An 18,344-nucleotide genomic window follows, 5' to 3' on the forward strand; every position below is an offset into this window, starting at 1 on the left:
AATTTGAGAGGCTGAGACAGTCAGATCGCTTGAGGTCAAGAGGTCAAAGCCAGCTTGGGCAACATGGCAAAACCCCATCTCTACTAAAAATACAAAAAGTAGCCAGGTGTGGTGGCACACACCTGTAATCCCAGCTATTCGAGAGGCTGAGGCACTTGAACCCAGGAGGCAGAGGTTGCAGGGAGCCGAGACTGCGCCACTGCACCCCAGCCTGGGCAGCAGACCCAAAAAAACAAAATACAAACCCACATGCAATCAGACATGCACACAATTCTTCATGGCTCTCCTTTCCCTGCCTCTACAAAATGAACCAAATTTTAAAACCACTGATAAGATATTAACAGGAACTGGAGCGGCATTATTTTCCTCAACTCTACTTACTTCTCTGGCGGGCCTCTTCTCCACTCAGAATCTGCTTCAGGTCCTTTTCTCCAGGTGCCTTCTGAATCTCTATCTCCCCAACGAGAGTCCTCCATTGACAAAGTGAAAAAGAAGCATTACATTGGTAACCATTTACTATTACAACTACTGGTATTACCATTCAAATATTTTTTGTACTTATAACAATATGAAGCCCTTAAATAAGCAAGTTTTAAAATTTCATTTATTTTTTAATCTGAGATCAGACTGACGCTACAGGGAAACTGGTAGTCTCATATATTGTAGGTGGCCTTACAAACCGATATAACACTGCTGGAAAGCAACCTGGGAACATACACCTCTACAGATTTCCTTCAACCTAGAAATCCCCTTTGAAGAATGTGAAAAAAGCCACATGCCCTGAAATGGACATCACAGTGCCTATGAAGCAAAGAAAGGTGGAGACATTTTATTTAATGTCTAATGCGGGTGGTTAAATTAACAGTACTTCTCTATTCAAAGTACTCTGATGGGCCGGGCGCGGTGGCTCACGCCTGATTCCCAGCAGTTTGGAAGGCCGAGGCAGGTGGATCACGAGGTCAGGATATCAAGACCATCCTGGCTAACACGGTGAAACCCTGTCTCTACTAAAAATACAAAAAATTAGCCAGGCGTGGTGGCAGGCGCCTGTAGTCCCAGCTACTTGGGAGGCTGAGGCAGGAGAATCGCTTGAACCCAGAAGGCAAAACTTGCAGTTACCCAACATCACACTACTGCACTCCAGCCTGCACCAGAGCGCAAGCCTCTGTCTCAAAAAAATAAAAATAAAAAAATCTACAAAGCTAAGAATAAGCTACAGTCTCAAACAATGCGTGAATAAGAGAACCTTTATTTGAATTTTCTTTTCTTTTTTTTTTTTTTGAGGTGGAATCTCACTCTGTTACCCAGGATGGAGTGCAGTGGTACGATCTCAGCTAACTGCAGCCTCTGCCACCCATATTCAAGCGATTCTTGAGCCTTAGCCTCCCAGGTAGCTAGGACTACAAGCGCCTGCCACCACGCCCGACTAATTTTTATATTTTTAGTAGAGATGGGATTTCAACATGTTGGCCATGCTGGTCTCGAACTCCTGACCTCAACTGATCCACCTGCCTAGGCTTCCCAAAGTGCTGAGATTATAGGTGTGAGCCACCACGCCTGCCCCTTTATTTGAATTTTTGAAAAAAATGTCTTGGCAATGAAACTCTAAAATAACAACTAGAGATGAGAAGCAGTGAAAGACAAGAATGGTCAGAAAATAAATTCGTCCCGGGTCATCACAGCTAATGATTCTGGGCTGTCTCTTAAGGTGGGGGTTGTTCTAAGAGACTTTCCCAAGTAAACACCTTGAGAGAAAATAGAAACATAACAGTCAAAGGAATTTATGGGCAACACAATTGAGGGAACAAACACAGCCAGAAGGCCAAGCTTCTCCCACCCCCATGCCTGCTTTGCAATTTATACTCAACAAAGAATGCAAGGTTTTAGAGGATATAGTACAACTATTACAACCTCCAAAGACTTTTGAAGGATGGCTCTTATAGCCATTAAACAAACAAAAAGAAGTAACTCTGCCTCCTGGGCTCAAGCCATACTCCCTCCCACCTCAGTTTCCCAAGTAGCTGGGCATGCACCACCACGCCCAGCTCATTTTTGTATTTTTTGTGGAGACAGGGTCTCACTATGTTGCCAGACTGGTCTCAAGCTCCCAGGCTCAAGCGATCCGCTTGCCTGCCTCGGTCTCCCAAAGTGCTGAGATTATAGGTGTGAACCAATGTGCCCAGCCCAGCAGATCCAAGAGCAGAATGGCCCTGGCTGATGAGCAAACAAACTGAACCAGGATCTCAGAGAACCTGGCACAAACAAACAAAGAGATGAAGAGAGTAAAAGAAACATTAAAGATATAAAGAGAACTTTAAAAGAGCAAGAACAGAGAAAAAGGAGAAAAGTTTCCTTAAATTAAGTAGATTTTTGTCTGCTCTAAGGAGACTGACTGAATCCTTAGACCAAAAGGGCAAAAGGCCAAAAAGAAACAAAGATACCATACACTCAGGTATCTAAACACAGTCTTAGGGACAGTTTTAACTTCCTTTACTGCAAGAATAGAGAAAAATTCTGTTTCCGAGGAATGAAACAGTATCTACAGAATAAGACCAAAACTAGTATCAAAAATCCTCCCCTCTGTAACACTGTGTACTAAAAACAGAAGCAAAGGTCTCTATTATTTCTGAAAAGATGGTTTTGAACTGGCCAAATAATGAACCATTTATTGTTCAACGGTGAGAGAAAAAACTTATGAGACACACAAAGACATTCTGAAAACTACTGATCAAGAAACAAAAAGTACTCACAAAGGGGAAAACATGATGCAGTGTAAACATACTTGAGACTAAATAATGTTCGCTAATATGGATGGAAAACTTAAAGTAACTGTTAAGTGAGTACTAAGAGGAAAGATAATGTGTAACGATCTAGAAGCAAAAATACCCAGTCCACTGCAATAAAATATAAGTTAAGGTATGGTCATGATTTTGTTTTGTTCTGAAGAGGCAAAGGAAAGTTGTAATTTATACTGTGGAAGTTTTTTTAAAAACTTAGATAAAAATTAATGGTGGCCGGGCACAGTGGCTCATGCCTGTAATCTCAGCACTTTGGGAGGTTGAGGTGGGTGGATCACCTGAGGTTAGGAGTTCAAGACCAGCCTGGCCAACATGGTTAAATTCATCTCTACTAAAAATACAAAATTAGCCGGGCATGGTGGCACATGCCTGTAATCCCACCTACTTGGGAGGCTGAGGCAGGAGAATCACTTGAACCTGGAAGGTGGAGGCTGCAGTGGGCCGAGATCTCGCCATTGCACTCCAGCCCGGGCAAAAAGGGCAAAAAAATTAATGGAATAGAGAAAATAAAAGTGAACCTAGAGGCCAGCCCCGCATAGTGGCTCACGCCTGTAATCCCAGCACTGTGAGAGCCTGAGGTGAGTGGACCACGAGGTCAGGAGTTCAAGACCAGCCAGGCCAACATAGTGAAAAATCCCATCTCTACTAAAAATACAAACATTAGCCAGGCGTGGTGGCACACGCCAGTAATCCCAGCTACTCAGGAGGCTGAGGCAGGAGAATTGCTTGAAACTGGGAGGCGGAGGTTGCAGTGAGCTGAGATTGCACCACTGCACTCCAGCCTGGGCGACAGAGCGAGACTGTCTACACACACACACACACACACACACACACACACACACACACAAAAAGAACCTAGAAAAGTTCTTCAAATTTGGCTTAAAGAAAAAGGAAGGGGTGCCAGGGACATAGAAGCAAATAAAAAGCTTCAAAGCAAGTGTTAGGAATAAAACCAAATATACTAGTTACCATGTTAAATGCAAGTAAATTAAACTAAACTCTCCCAAAAAAAAAGGGAAGGTGTGTGTGGGCAAGGGGGTGAGGCATAAAACAGAAACAAGAGGCTGAAAATGTACAAAAGGGTGGACAGACACATTTGCAAATGCTAACTAAAAGAAAAAGGATAATCTCAGAAGGTAAGCTTCCTCATGTTCCTAAGGAGACAGTCCCATAAACTAACAAGATGTAGCAGATTTAAACAAAACAGCGCTGATTTCATGCACACACACAACTTTGTGCTCAACAGAAAAAAACATTCATAGAACACAAGGGAAAATGTATTCTTAAATTCCAAAAACTTGTAAATCATACAGACCACATTTACTTAATACCAAGGAATTAGAACTACAAATTAGCAGTAAGAATAACACAAACTGAAGACACATAAATAACTAGTATCAAGTGTAGGCATACAGATAAGCATTTGATACAGGTATGGCAAAAATAGAGGAGCAGAGAAAAGGCATGCAAGATATCCTTGAGCTTTCTGAGTGAAAAGTAAGCAAGCAATACTTTAAGGGGCAAACAGGGCACCTCCCAAGCAAAAGGAACAGCGTGCAGACAGATGCCACAGACACAGAATAAAGCAGAAAACTTGCTCCCCAATGGCTACAGCACAGGTGACTAAGAAGAAAATAGTGTCAGATGAAACTGATGAAACGGCAGCAACACGAAAGACTACTAACGCGTGTTTTAAAACCTTTGGCTCTCAGTAATGAGTACCAACCAATGAAAGGTCTGAAATCCAACAGCAGGCACAGTGATCAAACATGCTGTATTATGAAAAATCAAGCAGGCCACAACATAGAGGAAGGTCTGAAGCTGGAGGAAGATGATGATGAGGAAGACGAGTAAGTAGACCAACAAGTATTGCAAGCAAGAAAAATCTGAATTAAGGCAGTAATGTAGGAAAAGAAATAAGGAAGAGTAGGTTCAAAGCTGTGACAAAGCAGATACCAGTAACACCAATCAGGAGAGGGAATTCCAGACACAAGACAGAGATGGGAACATAGGTCCGTTTTGAACCTGAGTGCAATTAAAAATCAGCATTCAGAGCTGAGTTTGAATCACCTAGGAATCCTGTTAAATTGCATACTTTGATTCAGAAGTTTTGGGGGTGGACCTCAAAGTCTGCGTTTCTAACAAGTTGACAGGTGCTGCTGACAGCTGCTGGCCACCAAACATGTCTTTAAGTACCAAGGAGCTACAGAATTCATCATCCTCTAAATTCACGATTCTTTTTTTTTTTTTTTCCCCTGAGACAGAGTCCTGCTCTGTCACCTAGGCTTGAGTGCAGTGGCGCGATCTCGGCTCACTGCAACCTCCACCTCCTGGGTTCAAGCAATTCTCCTACCTCAGCCTCTCAAGTAGCTGGGATTACAGGTGCTGCCACCGCACCCAGCTAATTTTTTTATTTTTAGTAGAGACAGGGTATCACCATGTTGGCCAGACTGGTCTAGAACTCCTGACCTCGCGATCCGCACGCCTCGGCTTCCCAAAGTGCTGGGAATTATAGGCATGAGCCACCACGCCCGGCCAAACGATGATGTCTTTCAAGGAACTCAGCAACAGTCTCTCTTCTGTAGCAAACTCAGCAGTGCTATGGACAAAACTTTCATGACACGCATGCGCAAAAGTATGCTTAAGCCTGTAAAATTCCATCTTTGCTAAGACAAGTATAATTCTTTCCCCCTTAGGTGCCTTCTGTTCTTTGGGAAGAGAAAACTACCACATTAAAAAGAGCGGTGAAAATGGGCTGGGTGCGGTGGCTCGCGCCTGTAATCCCAGCACTTTGGGAGGCCAAGGCAAGCAGATTGTTTGAGGTCAGGAGTTCAAGACCAACCTGGCCAACATGGTGAAACCATATTTCTAATTTTAGTAGTAAATTTTGTATTTTCTACTAAAAATACAAAAATCAGCCAGGCATGGTGTTGGGCGCCTATAATTCCAACTACTTGGAAGACTGAAGCAAGAGAATGGCTTGAACCTGGGAGGCGGAGATTGCAGGGAGCCGAGACAGAGATCACACCACTGCACTCCAGCCTGGGCAATGAAGCGAGACTCTGTCTCAAAAAAAAAAAAAAAAAAAGAGAGAGATGTGAAAATAACTGATTTAAATACATTTACATAGGTATCATGGAAGAGAACTGGGTGATAAAAATACATCACAATTACAAAAATCAGCCAGGCATGGTGGTATGCACCTGTAATCTCAGCTACTCAGGAGGCTGAGACACGAGAATCACTTGAACCCGGGGGCTGAGATTGCACCACTGTACTCCAGCCTGGGCAACCTGGGCGACAGAGCAAGACTGTGCCTCAACCAAAAAAAAAAAAAAAAAAAGTCACATTAAAACAAAATAAAATCAATAAACCCTATACTCACCTTTCTAGAAAGGGAACTATCGCCAAGTCTTCTCTCTTCCTCTCTACGCCGTTCTCGTTCTTCAATTTCCAACTCCCTTTGGCGTTTTTTCCTTTCCACTTCTTCTAATTTCTTCACCCGCTCCTGATACTCTCGTAGCTCTTCCTCGCGTTTTGCTCGTTCGGCACGCTCTCTCTCTTCCCGCTCTAGACCATTGATTAGGTTACTAAGTGTGCCTCCCAGCCATATCTTCCCCCTAGTGCTAGTTCCACTTTTCTGGTATTAAACAGGTAGCATAATGTACAAGTAAAAGAATTTGAAAATAGTTTGTAATCAGCTACATGACAGAACATAGTCAAGAAAATAAGTACTACACCCCTCAACTATAGTTTTGTAATAAGATACTAGAATCCCTCCCCCATCCCTGAGCAATCTGGGATTCCAGATATAGCATCATTTAACAGCCATCATCTGGAATGTATTCCTCAATAAATGTTAATACACAGAATACGGTGATAAAAAAAAGTATTAATTTCTAAAACAACATCAAATGTGTGGGGAAATGCTGGCAGACGATGTAACAACTTCACGTACAGCAAACTGGGTTCTGAGATCCAGTTAATTACAGTGCTAAAAGGCCAATTACCTTGATTCCTGTATTTTCTACATAAGATCACTAAAAACTAGATCTTAACACCAACCTTGCATTAGCACCCCTCCAATCCTGTTTGACCTGTGTACCTTTTAGCATTTGTTCTTCTGCCCTTCTCTGCTCCTCCTCTTCTTTTTCTCTATAGTATGTTATCCTGCGTTCTTCTTTACGTTGCCTTTTCCGTTCTTCCAATCGATTATGCCTTTCTTCTGCTAATCGCTCTTCAAACTGTTTAAGTTTTTCCTGCAATCGAAGCAACCGCCAACCCAAAAAGGGCACACTTTGTCAAGAGCAACAAACTCGCAGAAAGCTATTAGGTTTACAAAAGACTCTCAAGTGTATCAGAATCATCGAAAGCAACCTCTCAGCACAAAAACTCTAACTTCCAAATGACCATTAACTTGTCAGCAGGCCAAATTTTAAAACATTTAAATTGTTGATATTACCTACATCCAGTGGGTTTGTCTTTATACAAAATAATTCAATGGTCAAATTAGAATCTAAGCCCAGGACATTTTGATCTAGTTTTTTCATTTCTAACAAAAACAGTAAACAAAACTTGTATTAAATTATGCATTCAACTTTCACCTTTAGAACAATTTTGATGATTGTTTTGCTTATGAAATATCATCCAAAAATTTCTATTATTTGAATGACCGTTACACATAGTAACTCAATACAGAATATACCAATTTGTTAAGGGAGAACCCTTAGGCCAATACTAGAAAGCTCATGAATAAACATTTCCCAAAAATCAGCAAGCTCACCTCATAAACAGACTGCCGTGCAGCTTTGAGTCGCATTACGAATAAATCTCTGTCTTCAAGCATTCGTGACATTCGATTCTTATGTTCAAGAGCCTTTTCACGTTCTAGCTGCATTGTAGTAATCTGCAAGTACAAATATTGTGAAATTTCAATGCACTTTTTTTTTTACTCATTAACCCCAAATTACTGAGAAATACTCTTGAAAAATTAGAAGCTGCTCCACTGCCCCTTCTGTCATGCCATAAAAATGAAAACGTTAACTACCTCCATGTCAATAGGTCCCCAGACGGCAATTACGGGCAAGAGGTAGACAAAGTAATCCTGAGGCATTTAGGAGACAGTTTTCATTTAGCCCCATGACACCAGGAACTTTATAAAGGAAAAATTATGATACACGGACACACCTTGGAGGCACTGCAGGTTTGGTTCTAGACCACCACAATAAAGAATATTGCAATAAAGCAAGCAACGCAGATTTTTTGGTTATCCGATGCATATAGAAGTTTGCAGTCTATTAAGTATACAATAGCATGTCTAAAACACCAATGTACAAACCTTAATTTTAAAATACTGTAAGTCAGGTGCAGTAGTACGCTGAGGCAAGAGAATCACTTGAGCCCAGGAGTGCAAGATCAGCCTGGACAACATGGTGAGACTCCTGTTCTCAAAGAAAACAAAACAAAAAATACTTTATTGCTAAAAAATGCTAATGATCACCTGAGCCTTCAATGAGTCATAATCTTTTTGCTAGTGGATTCTTGCTTCAATGTTGACGACTGCTGAATGATCAGCATGGCAGGTATTAAAGGATGGGGTGACTATGGTATAATTTCTTAAAATAGGTAACAATGAAGTTTGCCACACTGATTGCAACCTCTTACAAAAGATTCGTCTAGCATGGGGCACTGGTTGACGGTTTTTAACTCAAGAGTAGAATTTCAATTTGATCCAATCCTCTCAAACCCTGCTGCTGCTTTATCAACTACACTTATGGAATATTCTAAATCCTTTGTTGTCAGGTCAACAATGTTCGTAGCATTTTCACCGGGAGATTTCAAGAAACCACTTACTTTGCTCATCCATAAGAAGCAACTCCTCACCCATCCAAGCTTTATCATGAGATTGCAGCAATTCAGTCACATCTTCAGGTTATAGTCTTTTTTGGTTTTTTGTGTGTGTGTGTGTGTGTGTTTTTTAAGACAGGTTCTGTCTCTGTCACCCAAGCACTGGAGTGCAATGGCACCATCTCAGCTCACTGCAACCTCCGCATCCTCCCACCTCATTCAGCCTCCCAAGTAGCTGGAACTGCAGGCACACTCCACCATGCCTGGCTAATTTTCCTATTTTTTTGTAGAGACAGGGTTTCAACCATGTTGCCCAGGCTGGTCTCAAACTCCTGGACTCATGCAATCTGCCCACCTCAGCCTCCCAAAGAGCTGGGATTAGAGATGTGAGCCACCCCACCCAGCCTATACATCTAACTCTACTTCTCTTGCTGTTTTCACCACATCTGCAATTATTTTCTCCACTCTACTCATGTACCCCTCGAAGTCATCCATGAGGCTTGGAATCAACTTCTTCCAAACTCTTTCTAATGCTGATATTTTGACCTCCTCCCACGAATCACAAATGGCATCTGGAATAAAGAATTCCTTCCAGCAGGTTTTCAACGTACTTTGCCCAGATCCACCAAAGGAATCACTATGGCAGCTACAGCTTTATGAAATATATTTCTTAAATAATAAGACTTGAAAGACAAAATTATTCCTAGATCTACGGGCTGCAGAATGCATACTGTGCTAACAGGCATGAAAACAAACATTAATCTCTCTTATACATCACTGTCAGAGCTGTCATATGATCAGATGCATTGTCAATGAGCAGCAATATTCTGAAAACTTTTTTTTTTGAGCAGTAGGCCTCAACAGGGGGCTTAAAATATTCAGCAAACCATGCTATTAACAGATATGCTGTCATTCAGGCTTTGTTCTTTCATGTACAGACCACAGAAAGGGTAGATGCAGCATAATTCTTAAGGACCCTAGGATTTTTGGAATGACGAGAATTGGCTTCAACTTCCAGTTAGCAGCTGCATTAACCCCTAAACAGTGAGCATACCCTTTGATGCTCTCAAGCTAGGCACTGACTTCCCTCTAGGTATGAAAGACCTAGCTGGCCATCTTCTTCCAACAGAAGGTCGTTTCATCTACACTGAAAATCTATTGGCTGGGCACCATGGCTCACCCCTGTAATCCCAACACTTTGTGAGGCTGAAGCAGGCAGACTGCTTGACTTCAGGAGTTTGAGACCAGCCTGGGAAGCCTGGGGAGACCCTGTCTCCACTAAAAATACAAAAAAAAAAAAAAAAAGCTAGGCATGGTGGTGCATGCCTGTGGTCGCAGCTACTCAGGAGGCTGAAGTGGGCACTTGAGCCCAGGGGGTAGACACTGTAGGGAGCTGAGATCATGCCACTGCACTCCAGCCTGGGTGATAGAGTGAGACCCTGTCTCTCAAAAAAGTAAGAAAGTCTGTTAAGTGTCGCCACCTTCATCAACTATCTCAGCCAAATCTTCTGAATAACTTGCTGTAGCTCCTCCATCAGCACTTGCTGCTTCACATTGTACTGTTATGTCATAAAGACGGTTTTCCTTAAACCTTATGAACCAACCTCTGCTAGCTTCATACTTTTCTTCTGCAGCTTCCTTTATTGATTGATTGATTGATTGAGACAGAGTCTCCCATGGTTGCCCAGGGTGGAGTGCAGTGGCGCAATCTCAGCTCACTGCAACCTCTGCCTCCCAGGTTCATGCAATTCTCCTGCCTCAGCCTCCTGAGTATCTGGGATTACAGGCATCCGCCACCACGCCCAGCTAATTTTTGTAATTTTAGTAGAGACGGGGTCTTGCCATGTTGGCCAGGCTGGTCTCAAACTCCTGACCTCAAGTGATCTGCCCTCCTCGGCCTCCCAAAGTGCTTATATTACAGATGTGAGCCACCAGGCCTGGCCTTCTGTGGCTTTCTAACCTCTCTCAGCTATTTGTATTATTAACTGTTGAGAGTTATAGCCTTGCTCTCGATCAGGCTTTGGCTAAAGAGAATGTTGTGGCTGGTTTGATCCAGACCAATGAAACTTTTTCCATATCAGCAATAAGGCTGTTTCACTTTCTCACTGTTTATGTGTTCACTGGAGTAGCATTTTTAATTTCAAGAACTCTTCCGGGCCAGGCACAGTGGCTCATGCCTGTAATCCCAGCACTTTGGGAGGCCGAGATGAGCGGATCACCTGAGGCCAGGAGTTTGAGACCAGCCTGACCAACACAGAGAAACCCCGTCTCTAATTAAAAAAAAAAAAAAAAAAAAAAAAAAAGTACAAAATTAGCTGGGTGTGGTGGCACATGCCTGTAATCTCAGCTACTCGGGAGGCTGAGGCACGAGAATCACTTGAACTGGGAGGCGGAGGCTGCAGTGGGCTGAGATTGCGTCATTGCACTCCAGCGTGGGCAACAACGGCGAAACTCCATCTCAAAAAAAAAAAAAAAGCTTTTCCTTTGCATTCACAACTTGATTAGTGCAAGAGGCCTAGCTTTCAACATGCCTTCCTCACTAAGCTTAATCATTTCTAGCATTTGATTTAAAGTGAGACAGGTGACTCTTCTATTCAGTTGAACACTTAAAAGCCATTGTGGAATTGTTAATCAGCCTAATTTCAATATTACGTCTCAGGAGCTGGGCACAGTGGCTCACGCCTATAATCCCAGCACTTTGGGAGGCTGAGGCGAACAGAACACTTGAGGTCAGGAGTTCAAGACCAGCCCAGCCAACACGGTGACCTCATCTCCACTAAAAACACAAAAACTAGCTGGGCATGGTGGCAGGCGCCTGTAATCCCAGCTACTTGGGAGGCTGCGGCCACAGAATCACTTGAACCCGGCGGGGGCAGAGGTTGCAGTGTGCCGAGATTGCGCCACTGCACTCCAGCCTGGGCGACAGAATGAAATTCTGTCTCAAATAAATATATACATATTAGTGTCTCAGGGAATAATAGGAAGGGTCAAGGACAGGGAGAGACAGAGAGTAAGGGAATGGCCAGTCGGTAGAACAGTCAGAAGAGACTTAATTTATAGATCATAGAAGGTTCACCGCCTTCTATGAGTGTGGTTCGTGGCACCCCAAAATAATTACAACAGTAACATCAAAGATCACTGATCACTACAACAAATATAATGAAAAAGTATTAAATACTTTGAGAATTACCAAAATGTGACAGAGACATGAAATGAGCACATGCTGTTGGAAAAATGGTGTCAACAGACTTGCTCAATGCAAGGTTACCACAAACTTTTAATATGTAAAAGAAGAAATAAGAATAATAATAATAATAATATGGGGGGCTGGGGGAGGTGTGATTCACACCCATAATCCCAGCACTTTGGGAGGCCCAGCCAGGAGAATCGTTTGAGCCCAGGACTTTGAGACCTGCCTGGGTAACACAAAAGCACAATAAAGTGAAGCACAATAAAACAAGGTGTGCCTATATATAATAAAATAAAATAATAAATATGACATGGTAACAACAAACACCATGGTTTAATTTTTAAAGGCATTTTCATCCTTAAAAACACCTGGAAATCAATGCAAGATGATATATGGCTGTTTCTTTTCTACCCTACATGAAAAACTGAAGGCTCCAAATCAACCCAATTTGGTCTGCAGCACTTTTCTAATTAGTTTTTAATTATTTACATGTTAAGAGAATTATCACAAAAATTCCAACTTTTCCTGAAAAAAAAATGGGAAGGGCTGGCAATCCTAGGCCCATTAATCTCCAAGGGACAACAATCAGATTAAACCAAGAAAAGGCTGCATTCTCCTATCACACCCTACACCGATGTTTGTCTCCTGCTTATGGTTACTTTTTTAAAGTAGATCTGCTTACTCACTTTTATTACATATTTGGTGCCGTAAGCATTTGTAAACCCTGCTTTTGTATCATTAGGTAAATATAATATATACTATAAGTTAACAAAACTATGGAATGACCTGTTTAGTCACGAAAGACAACACAGTACACAATTCCATTTATATAAAATGTCCAGAATCAGCAAATCTAGAGAAAGGAGTAGTTTAGCGGTTGCCTAGGGCTGGGGTGGTGGGGAAGAATAGGGATGACTACTGCTAATGGGTTTAGAACTTCTTTTTGAGATGTGTTTTAAAATTAGATTGTGGAGATGGCTGCACAATTCTGCAAGTAAAATGAAAACTATGAGTTGTATAAACATGCCATACAATTTACCCATTTAAAGTGTATATAAAGCAGTTTTTTATAAAATGGGCTTTTCAGTTGTCCTTTGTTTTCCAAGTTTCGTTTGTAATCTCTATTGTGAAATTTTCCCTCTTTCTACCAATCTGTTCATAGGCAGCCATTAGAGCACCATTTCTAGCAGAAGAATACAAAATAAAGCAATTCTGAATCCTTGGTTCCATTACTGGCAGAGGATTTTATTACAATCTAAAAATATTACAATTAAATAAAAAACTTACTCTTTCTTCCTCTTGTTGCTCCCACAGATCCATGTCTTTAATTCTCTGTTCCTCGTAAGCGCTCTTTATCAAAGGAATTTCTTCCAAACGTTTGGCTCTTTCAAAATAGTCAATCTGAATGACACGAAAACACACGTAGTTTTTAAAAATCTCTCTTAACTTGGTATGTTAAAGGTTTACTAATCCTTTCATTTACCTTCTTTTCTTGATTCTTTAGGCGTTCTTGAAGTTCTTTCTTTTCTTTCTCCAGTTGTTCAACCTGTTTAGCCATGATAAAATCTGGATCCAATTCCTCAAGGTCCTGAAAGGTAATACAAATGCACAATTGTTAATAAAGAGAAACAAGCAATGCCTAACATAACTCACTGCTTTCTAGAATAAAATCCTACATTGCTTTTATTGTTACAATGGGTGATAATTTAGGAAATGTAAAAATATTACACAATAGCCTTATTTCCATTTGACCATAAGGAAAAAAATATCCATACATCTTTTTCTCACTCCTCCAACCTACATCTACCCAGACTCTACTAAATAGAGTAAGCAAACCTAATCCAAAAACCCAAAATCTGAAATGCTCCCAATTTTAAAACTTTCTGAGCACCAACATGGTGCCACAAGTGTAAAATTCCACACCTGACCCATGTGACAGGTCAGTCAAAATGCATTCAAAACTTTGTTTCATGCACAAAATTATGTAAAATAGTGTACAAAATTACCTTCAGGCTATGTGTATAAGGTGTCTATGAAACAGGTCACGTGTGGTGGCTCACACCTATAACCCCAGCAATTTGGGAGGCTGAGGCAAGTAGATCACTTGAGGTCAGGAGTTCAAGACCAGCCTGGCCAACATGGTGAAACCCTGTCTCTACTAAAAATACAAAAATTAGCCAGGTATGGTGGCAGGAGCCTGTAATCCCAGCTAGCTGGGAGGCTGAGGCAGGAGAATCACTTGAACCCGGGAGGCGGAGGTTGCAGTGAGCTGAGATCACGTCACTGCACTCCAGCCTGGGCGACAAGATAATACTCCGTCTCAAAAAAAACACAAAACTTCACAGAGCAATAAACATATGCTTACTCACAGATTTAGTCATGACCAGCTGTACCAAAATGCATGAAATAACCCAGTAAGCCAACAAATGGTAAAGGACTGTGGTTCTAAGAGTACAAAATACCTGGATAAAACTAATTTTTTAATGACTAAGATGCTACATACTTCAATATCAATATCTTTGAATGCTTTGGCACCCAGTTCTGTTTTCTTGATCTGCTCCAAACGCTCTCGGACAGTTTTCTTTTTGATTTGTTCATGTTCCTGTAAGATACGCTCCTTCTCTCTCTCCTTTGCTTCCTGGCGCAGCCTCTCTTCCTCAGCCTTCCGTACTTTCTGGAGTTCAGCTTCCCTCTGTTCCAATTCTTCTTTCTCACGCTGAATATTCAGACTCTCAAGGCGCTCTTTTCTCTCCTCAATTGTCTGGCGGCGAGCCAGGATCCGCTGGTGCTCTTTTCGTGAATTTTTAAGGTATGCAGTGACAGCCAACTGATGCTGTTCTTCTTTCTCTTGCTTCAAAAACAAATGAATTTTTTTACATGACCAAAATTAACATTCTCTGGTATTAGGCATCAAAGAAATTACAAAATAACCCTGATGTACTGCCTTTCTATGCATCTGCATTTGATAATGGAAGATGACACTATCCAAGCTGTTTGTTTTCGGTATTAAATGCTATGGTGTTGCTCCTATTCAGTCTTTTAATAGCAATGACGCAGCTAAAGAAGCTCTCCTAGCTAAGACAACTTTTCTCTGCACCAAACCTACCTTAGGTGTTCATTAACAGAGCTCACATACAAGAAATAACTTGTTACAGGCAGTGGCTCATGCGTGTAACCCCATCACTTTTGGGAGGCCAAGGCGGGTGGGATCACTTGAGGCCAGGAGTTTGAGACCAGCATGGCCAACATGGTGAAACCCCATCTCTACTAAAAATACAAAACATTAGCTATGCACGTGGTACGTGCCTGTAGTCCCAGCTACACAGGAGGCTGAGGCACAAGAATTGCTTGAACCCAGGAGGTAGAGATTGCAATGAGCCGAGATGGCATCACTGCACTCCAGCCTGGGTGAGAGTGAGACTCCATCTCAAAAAAGAAAAAAAAGAAATAACTTAAGCAGGAGGGAAAAATCCAGTCACTGTATTTCACTTTTGAGGAATCTTATGTCCACTCTGTTGTTTCTGTAACATAATCCACCCTATTACATTACCTACACAGAGTAGTATTTTGTTCAATGGAAGAAAGCTTAATGATTTGTGTATTTGATCAAATAACAAAACTACCAAGTACAATTCTATAGGAAATATATCATAAATCCCTTCTCTCAGATATTGTCTCAAACCTTTTTGTGAAAGACATGGCATGGCGTTAAGAGTCCCTCAAAACTTCTGGGATTTATTTCCCCGGGAAGATGCATACCAGTATATGAGCTGGTTTAATGACTTCAAGTGCTTTTGCAAGTACTGAGGACATGGCTGTCAGCTGGTTTCTTATCTGCTCTGAAGGCATGCTTTGCAAATGAGGACCAATCGGAGCATCTTCTCGAGTAGCATAATTCAAATCAGATCCAAAACTCAGGGTCCGAGAAGTGTGATCAATACGAACCTTTGAAAATTAAATTATCAATGGTTAAATCCACAAGTAAGCATGAAGTCAAAAAGTAACAGAAGAATGTCATATACAAAAGCTGGAAAAGTTCACTCAGTAAACTTTAAAATGGTATCACTGTACCAAAAGCTGAGAAACAGAAGATATGTGTCTTTCTAGCCCTCAAGGGCCTTCTCCTGTCTCCTTACAGCACATACCTACCTGCAAGTCGCAATGCCTGGCTGCATCTACTATGGCCCGTTCCAGTTGGAAAGCATCAACAAAAGGAACCAAAGAAGTCAAACGAGAAAACTCAATGCTCTGATAAATCTGTGACACCTGCATAGAAAACAAAGGGTTAATAACACTAGCCACTATTTATTCAGCACTTTTTATGTGCAATCTCATGACAGTCATGGCAAGTAGAAATTATGCCAGAGAATTTATGTTAGCAGTACATTGTTAAAGCCAGAATGCTAATCCCAGACCATCGACTCTAAACTCCATGCTTTGAGAACCATTATCATACTATTCCTCAAACCTATACTCTTTTCAAATCCTAGTTGTTGTAAAACAAAAAAGCCTAAAAACCTGCTACTTACCGAATATATTTAAACACTTCTTACAGAATTTTTGTCTGAAGGAGACTGGCAGCATTACTATTTATAGTTATACTGCTAATTAGCCTTCAATTATTTGTATAGCACATAAGAAATAACACTACTCACATAAAAGAAAGCAGGTCAATGAAATGTGCACAAATACTGAGATGAAAATATAATAAAACGCCCTCCTTCCCAAATGAAACAAATGGAAAACAAAATGGGAGCACTTACTTACTTAAGCCCCTGGACTGAAATATATGAAAAGGCTGTCTCATTCACTCATGGTGGGGGGGGTCTATTAATCCAGGCTTCTGAATAGCTATTAAAGCTTCAAATCCATAAACCCTATGACTAATTCCACTTCTTATGCCACAGAAAGTAATAGAAGTATGCAAAGATACATGTATGAAAGATGCTCAATGCTACAAGATTTCTAACAGGGAAAAAAAAAATCTAGGAATACAGGTTTTCATCAAGAGAGTCTGAATAAATACGCCACAGTACCTTAAATGGAATAAGGTAGCCCTACATTACTAACAAGGAAAAATGCCCAAAGACAGTGTTCAGCCAAAAAAAAAAAGCGTCCGTTACAAAATATGTAAATATAATAATTCTGATTTTCAAATTAATAAATAGACTAATTTTTGCCAGGGGCAGAACCTGGGGAGGTTCTCACTTCCTAGGCAGTTCTAGATTTTTCCAGTTTTTAGTTTCATGATGAGCACATAAAATCACAAAACTTTTTTTATTTTTTTATTTTTACCTGCTGCAGAAGGCGGAGGATGGTGTTGTTTTGCAGTTGTGGCACATACTGCTGCAATTCCGGTTCCTTTTCAGGTTGTTCCCTAACCCAATTTAGAACCTATAAAATCCATTAAATTGAAAGAGAATCACACTTTCTACATAAGAGATACTAAAACATCTAAAACTCTTTGTTTTTTTAATATACAAAAACATCATCCAATGCAAAGAAATACAAACTGATACTTGTTTGAAGGTGACTGGCAGCAATGGCTAAATTAGTCATGCTGCTAATTAACCTCCAAAGGTTTGTTTAGCACATCAGATATATCTTTTCTCTTGAAATAAAGAAAAAAGACAATGAAATGTGCACTGAATTCCAACACATAGGACAAAACTTCTCTCTTAACAAACATGAATACAACCCAAAACTGCAAGAAGGCCAACTCCGTGGTAACAACCAGAACTTAAATACAAAGGCTTACCTTTGTGACTCGCTCACAGAGTTTTAATGGGTTAAATTCTACTTCAAGCCAATTGTAAAGGTCTTTCACTTCTGGGACAACATATTGCAGTACATTAAATCTGACCTACAGTAAGCAAAACAAAAGATGTAACTGCCAAAGGAAATTTTCCAACTAAAATTCTGAACTTAGTATAAATGATAGCATTGGAAATCTGTAAAATGATTTAAAAAATCATCAAGCCTCAACCTCCTCTAAATTTACCAAAAATGAATCCAAAGTACAACTATGCTGGGTCTTTTGCCCCACACTATGCACATTAACCTACCGTGAAAAGCCCCACAAGTATGTAAAAAGGAAATGAAACTCTAAAAAACACAACTACAACCAATTAAATATTCACAAAGACAACTACTGTGGCCAATAGAATATTTTATTACCAATAACAAGGAAAATACCAGTTTTACTTTTATATAAATTATCACACAAAAATTATCATGGCAGCACTATTTCTAATAGCCCCAAACTGGGGAGAATTCACATATGGTGCGTTCATAAAATAAACAAAAATGCTCAAAAAAGAACAGCTACATAGAACACATGAATAAATCTCACAAACATAACTGTGAGAAAAGAATTTCACATATCACCCCATTTATATGGACTTCAATTTTACCATGGAATATGTCATTTTTTTAGGAACTGTTAACCCAAGGACAAAATAACTGCTGGGATAGAGCAAAGCACAGAAGTGTGTACCCATAGAGAGTGG

At 40.7% G+C, this 18,344-nt stretch overlaps 1 protein-coding gene and 2 non-coding genes across 3 annotated transcripts in view; all 3 read right to left on the reverse strand.

Moving 5' to 3' along the window:
* The window catches only part of EIF3A (eukaryotic translation initiation factor 3 subunit A), a 46,625-nt gene that overhangs the window by 8,603 nt on the left and 19,678 nt on the right, over positions 1-18,344 (reverse strand). Inside the window, exons 8-18 of the mRNA XM_016919462.4 lie at positions 17,594-17,698; positions 17,131-17,229; positions 15,985-16,101; positions 15,595-15,780; positions 14,339-14,686; positions 13,319-13,423; positions 13,123-13,236; positions 7,582-7,704; positions 6,904-7,057; positions 6,184-6,368; positions 382-470 (exon numbers count right to left, since the gene is read on the reverse strand). Coding sequence (XP_016774951.4) covers positions 382-470; positions 6,184-6,368; positions 6,904-7,057; positions 7,582-7,704; positions 13,123-13,236; positions 13,319-13,423; positions 14,339-14,686; positions 15,595-15,780; positions 15,985-16,101; positions 17,131-17,229; positions 17,594-17,698 — 1,625 coding nt within the window. The remainder of the gene's footprint in view (positions 1-381; positions 471-6,183; positions 6,369-6,903; positions 7,058-7,581; positions 7,705-13,122; positions 13,237-13,318; positions 13,424-14,338; positions 14,687-15,594; positions 15,781-15,984; positions 16,102-17,130; positions 17,230-17,593; positions 17,699-18,344) is intronic.
* Positions 16,394-16,521, reverse strand: LOC112204677 (small nucleolar RNA SNORA19). The gene has a single exon (XR_002938346.1). It is a non-coding gene; the product is annotated as a small nucleolar RNA SNORA19 (small nucleolar RNA).
* Positions 17,353-17,481, reverse strand: LOC112204678 (small nucleolar RNA SNORA19). The gene has a single exon (XR_002938347.2). It is a non-coding gene; the product is annotated as a small nucleolar RNA SNORA19 (small nucleolar RNA).

The sequence above is a fragment of the Pan troglodytes genome, chromosome 8 (assembly GCF_028858775.2).
Source record: "Pan troglodytes isolate AG18354 chromosome 8, NHGRI_mPanTro3-v2.0_pri, whole genome shotgun sequence".
Classification (NCBI taxonomy): domain Eukaryota; kingdom Metazoa; phylum Chordata; class Mammalia; order Primates; family Hominidae; genus Pan; species Pan troglodytes.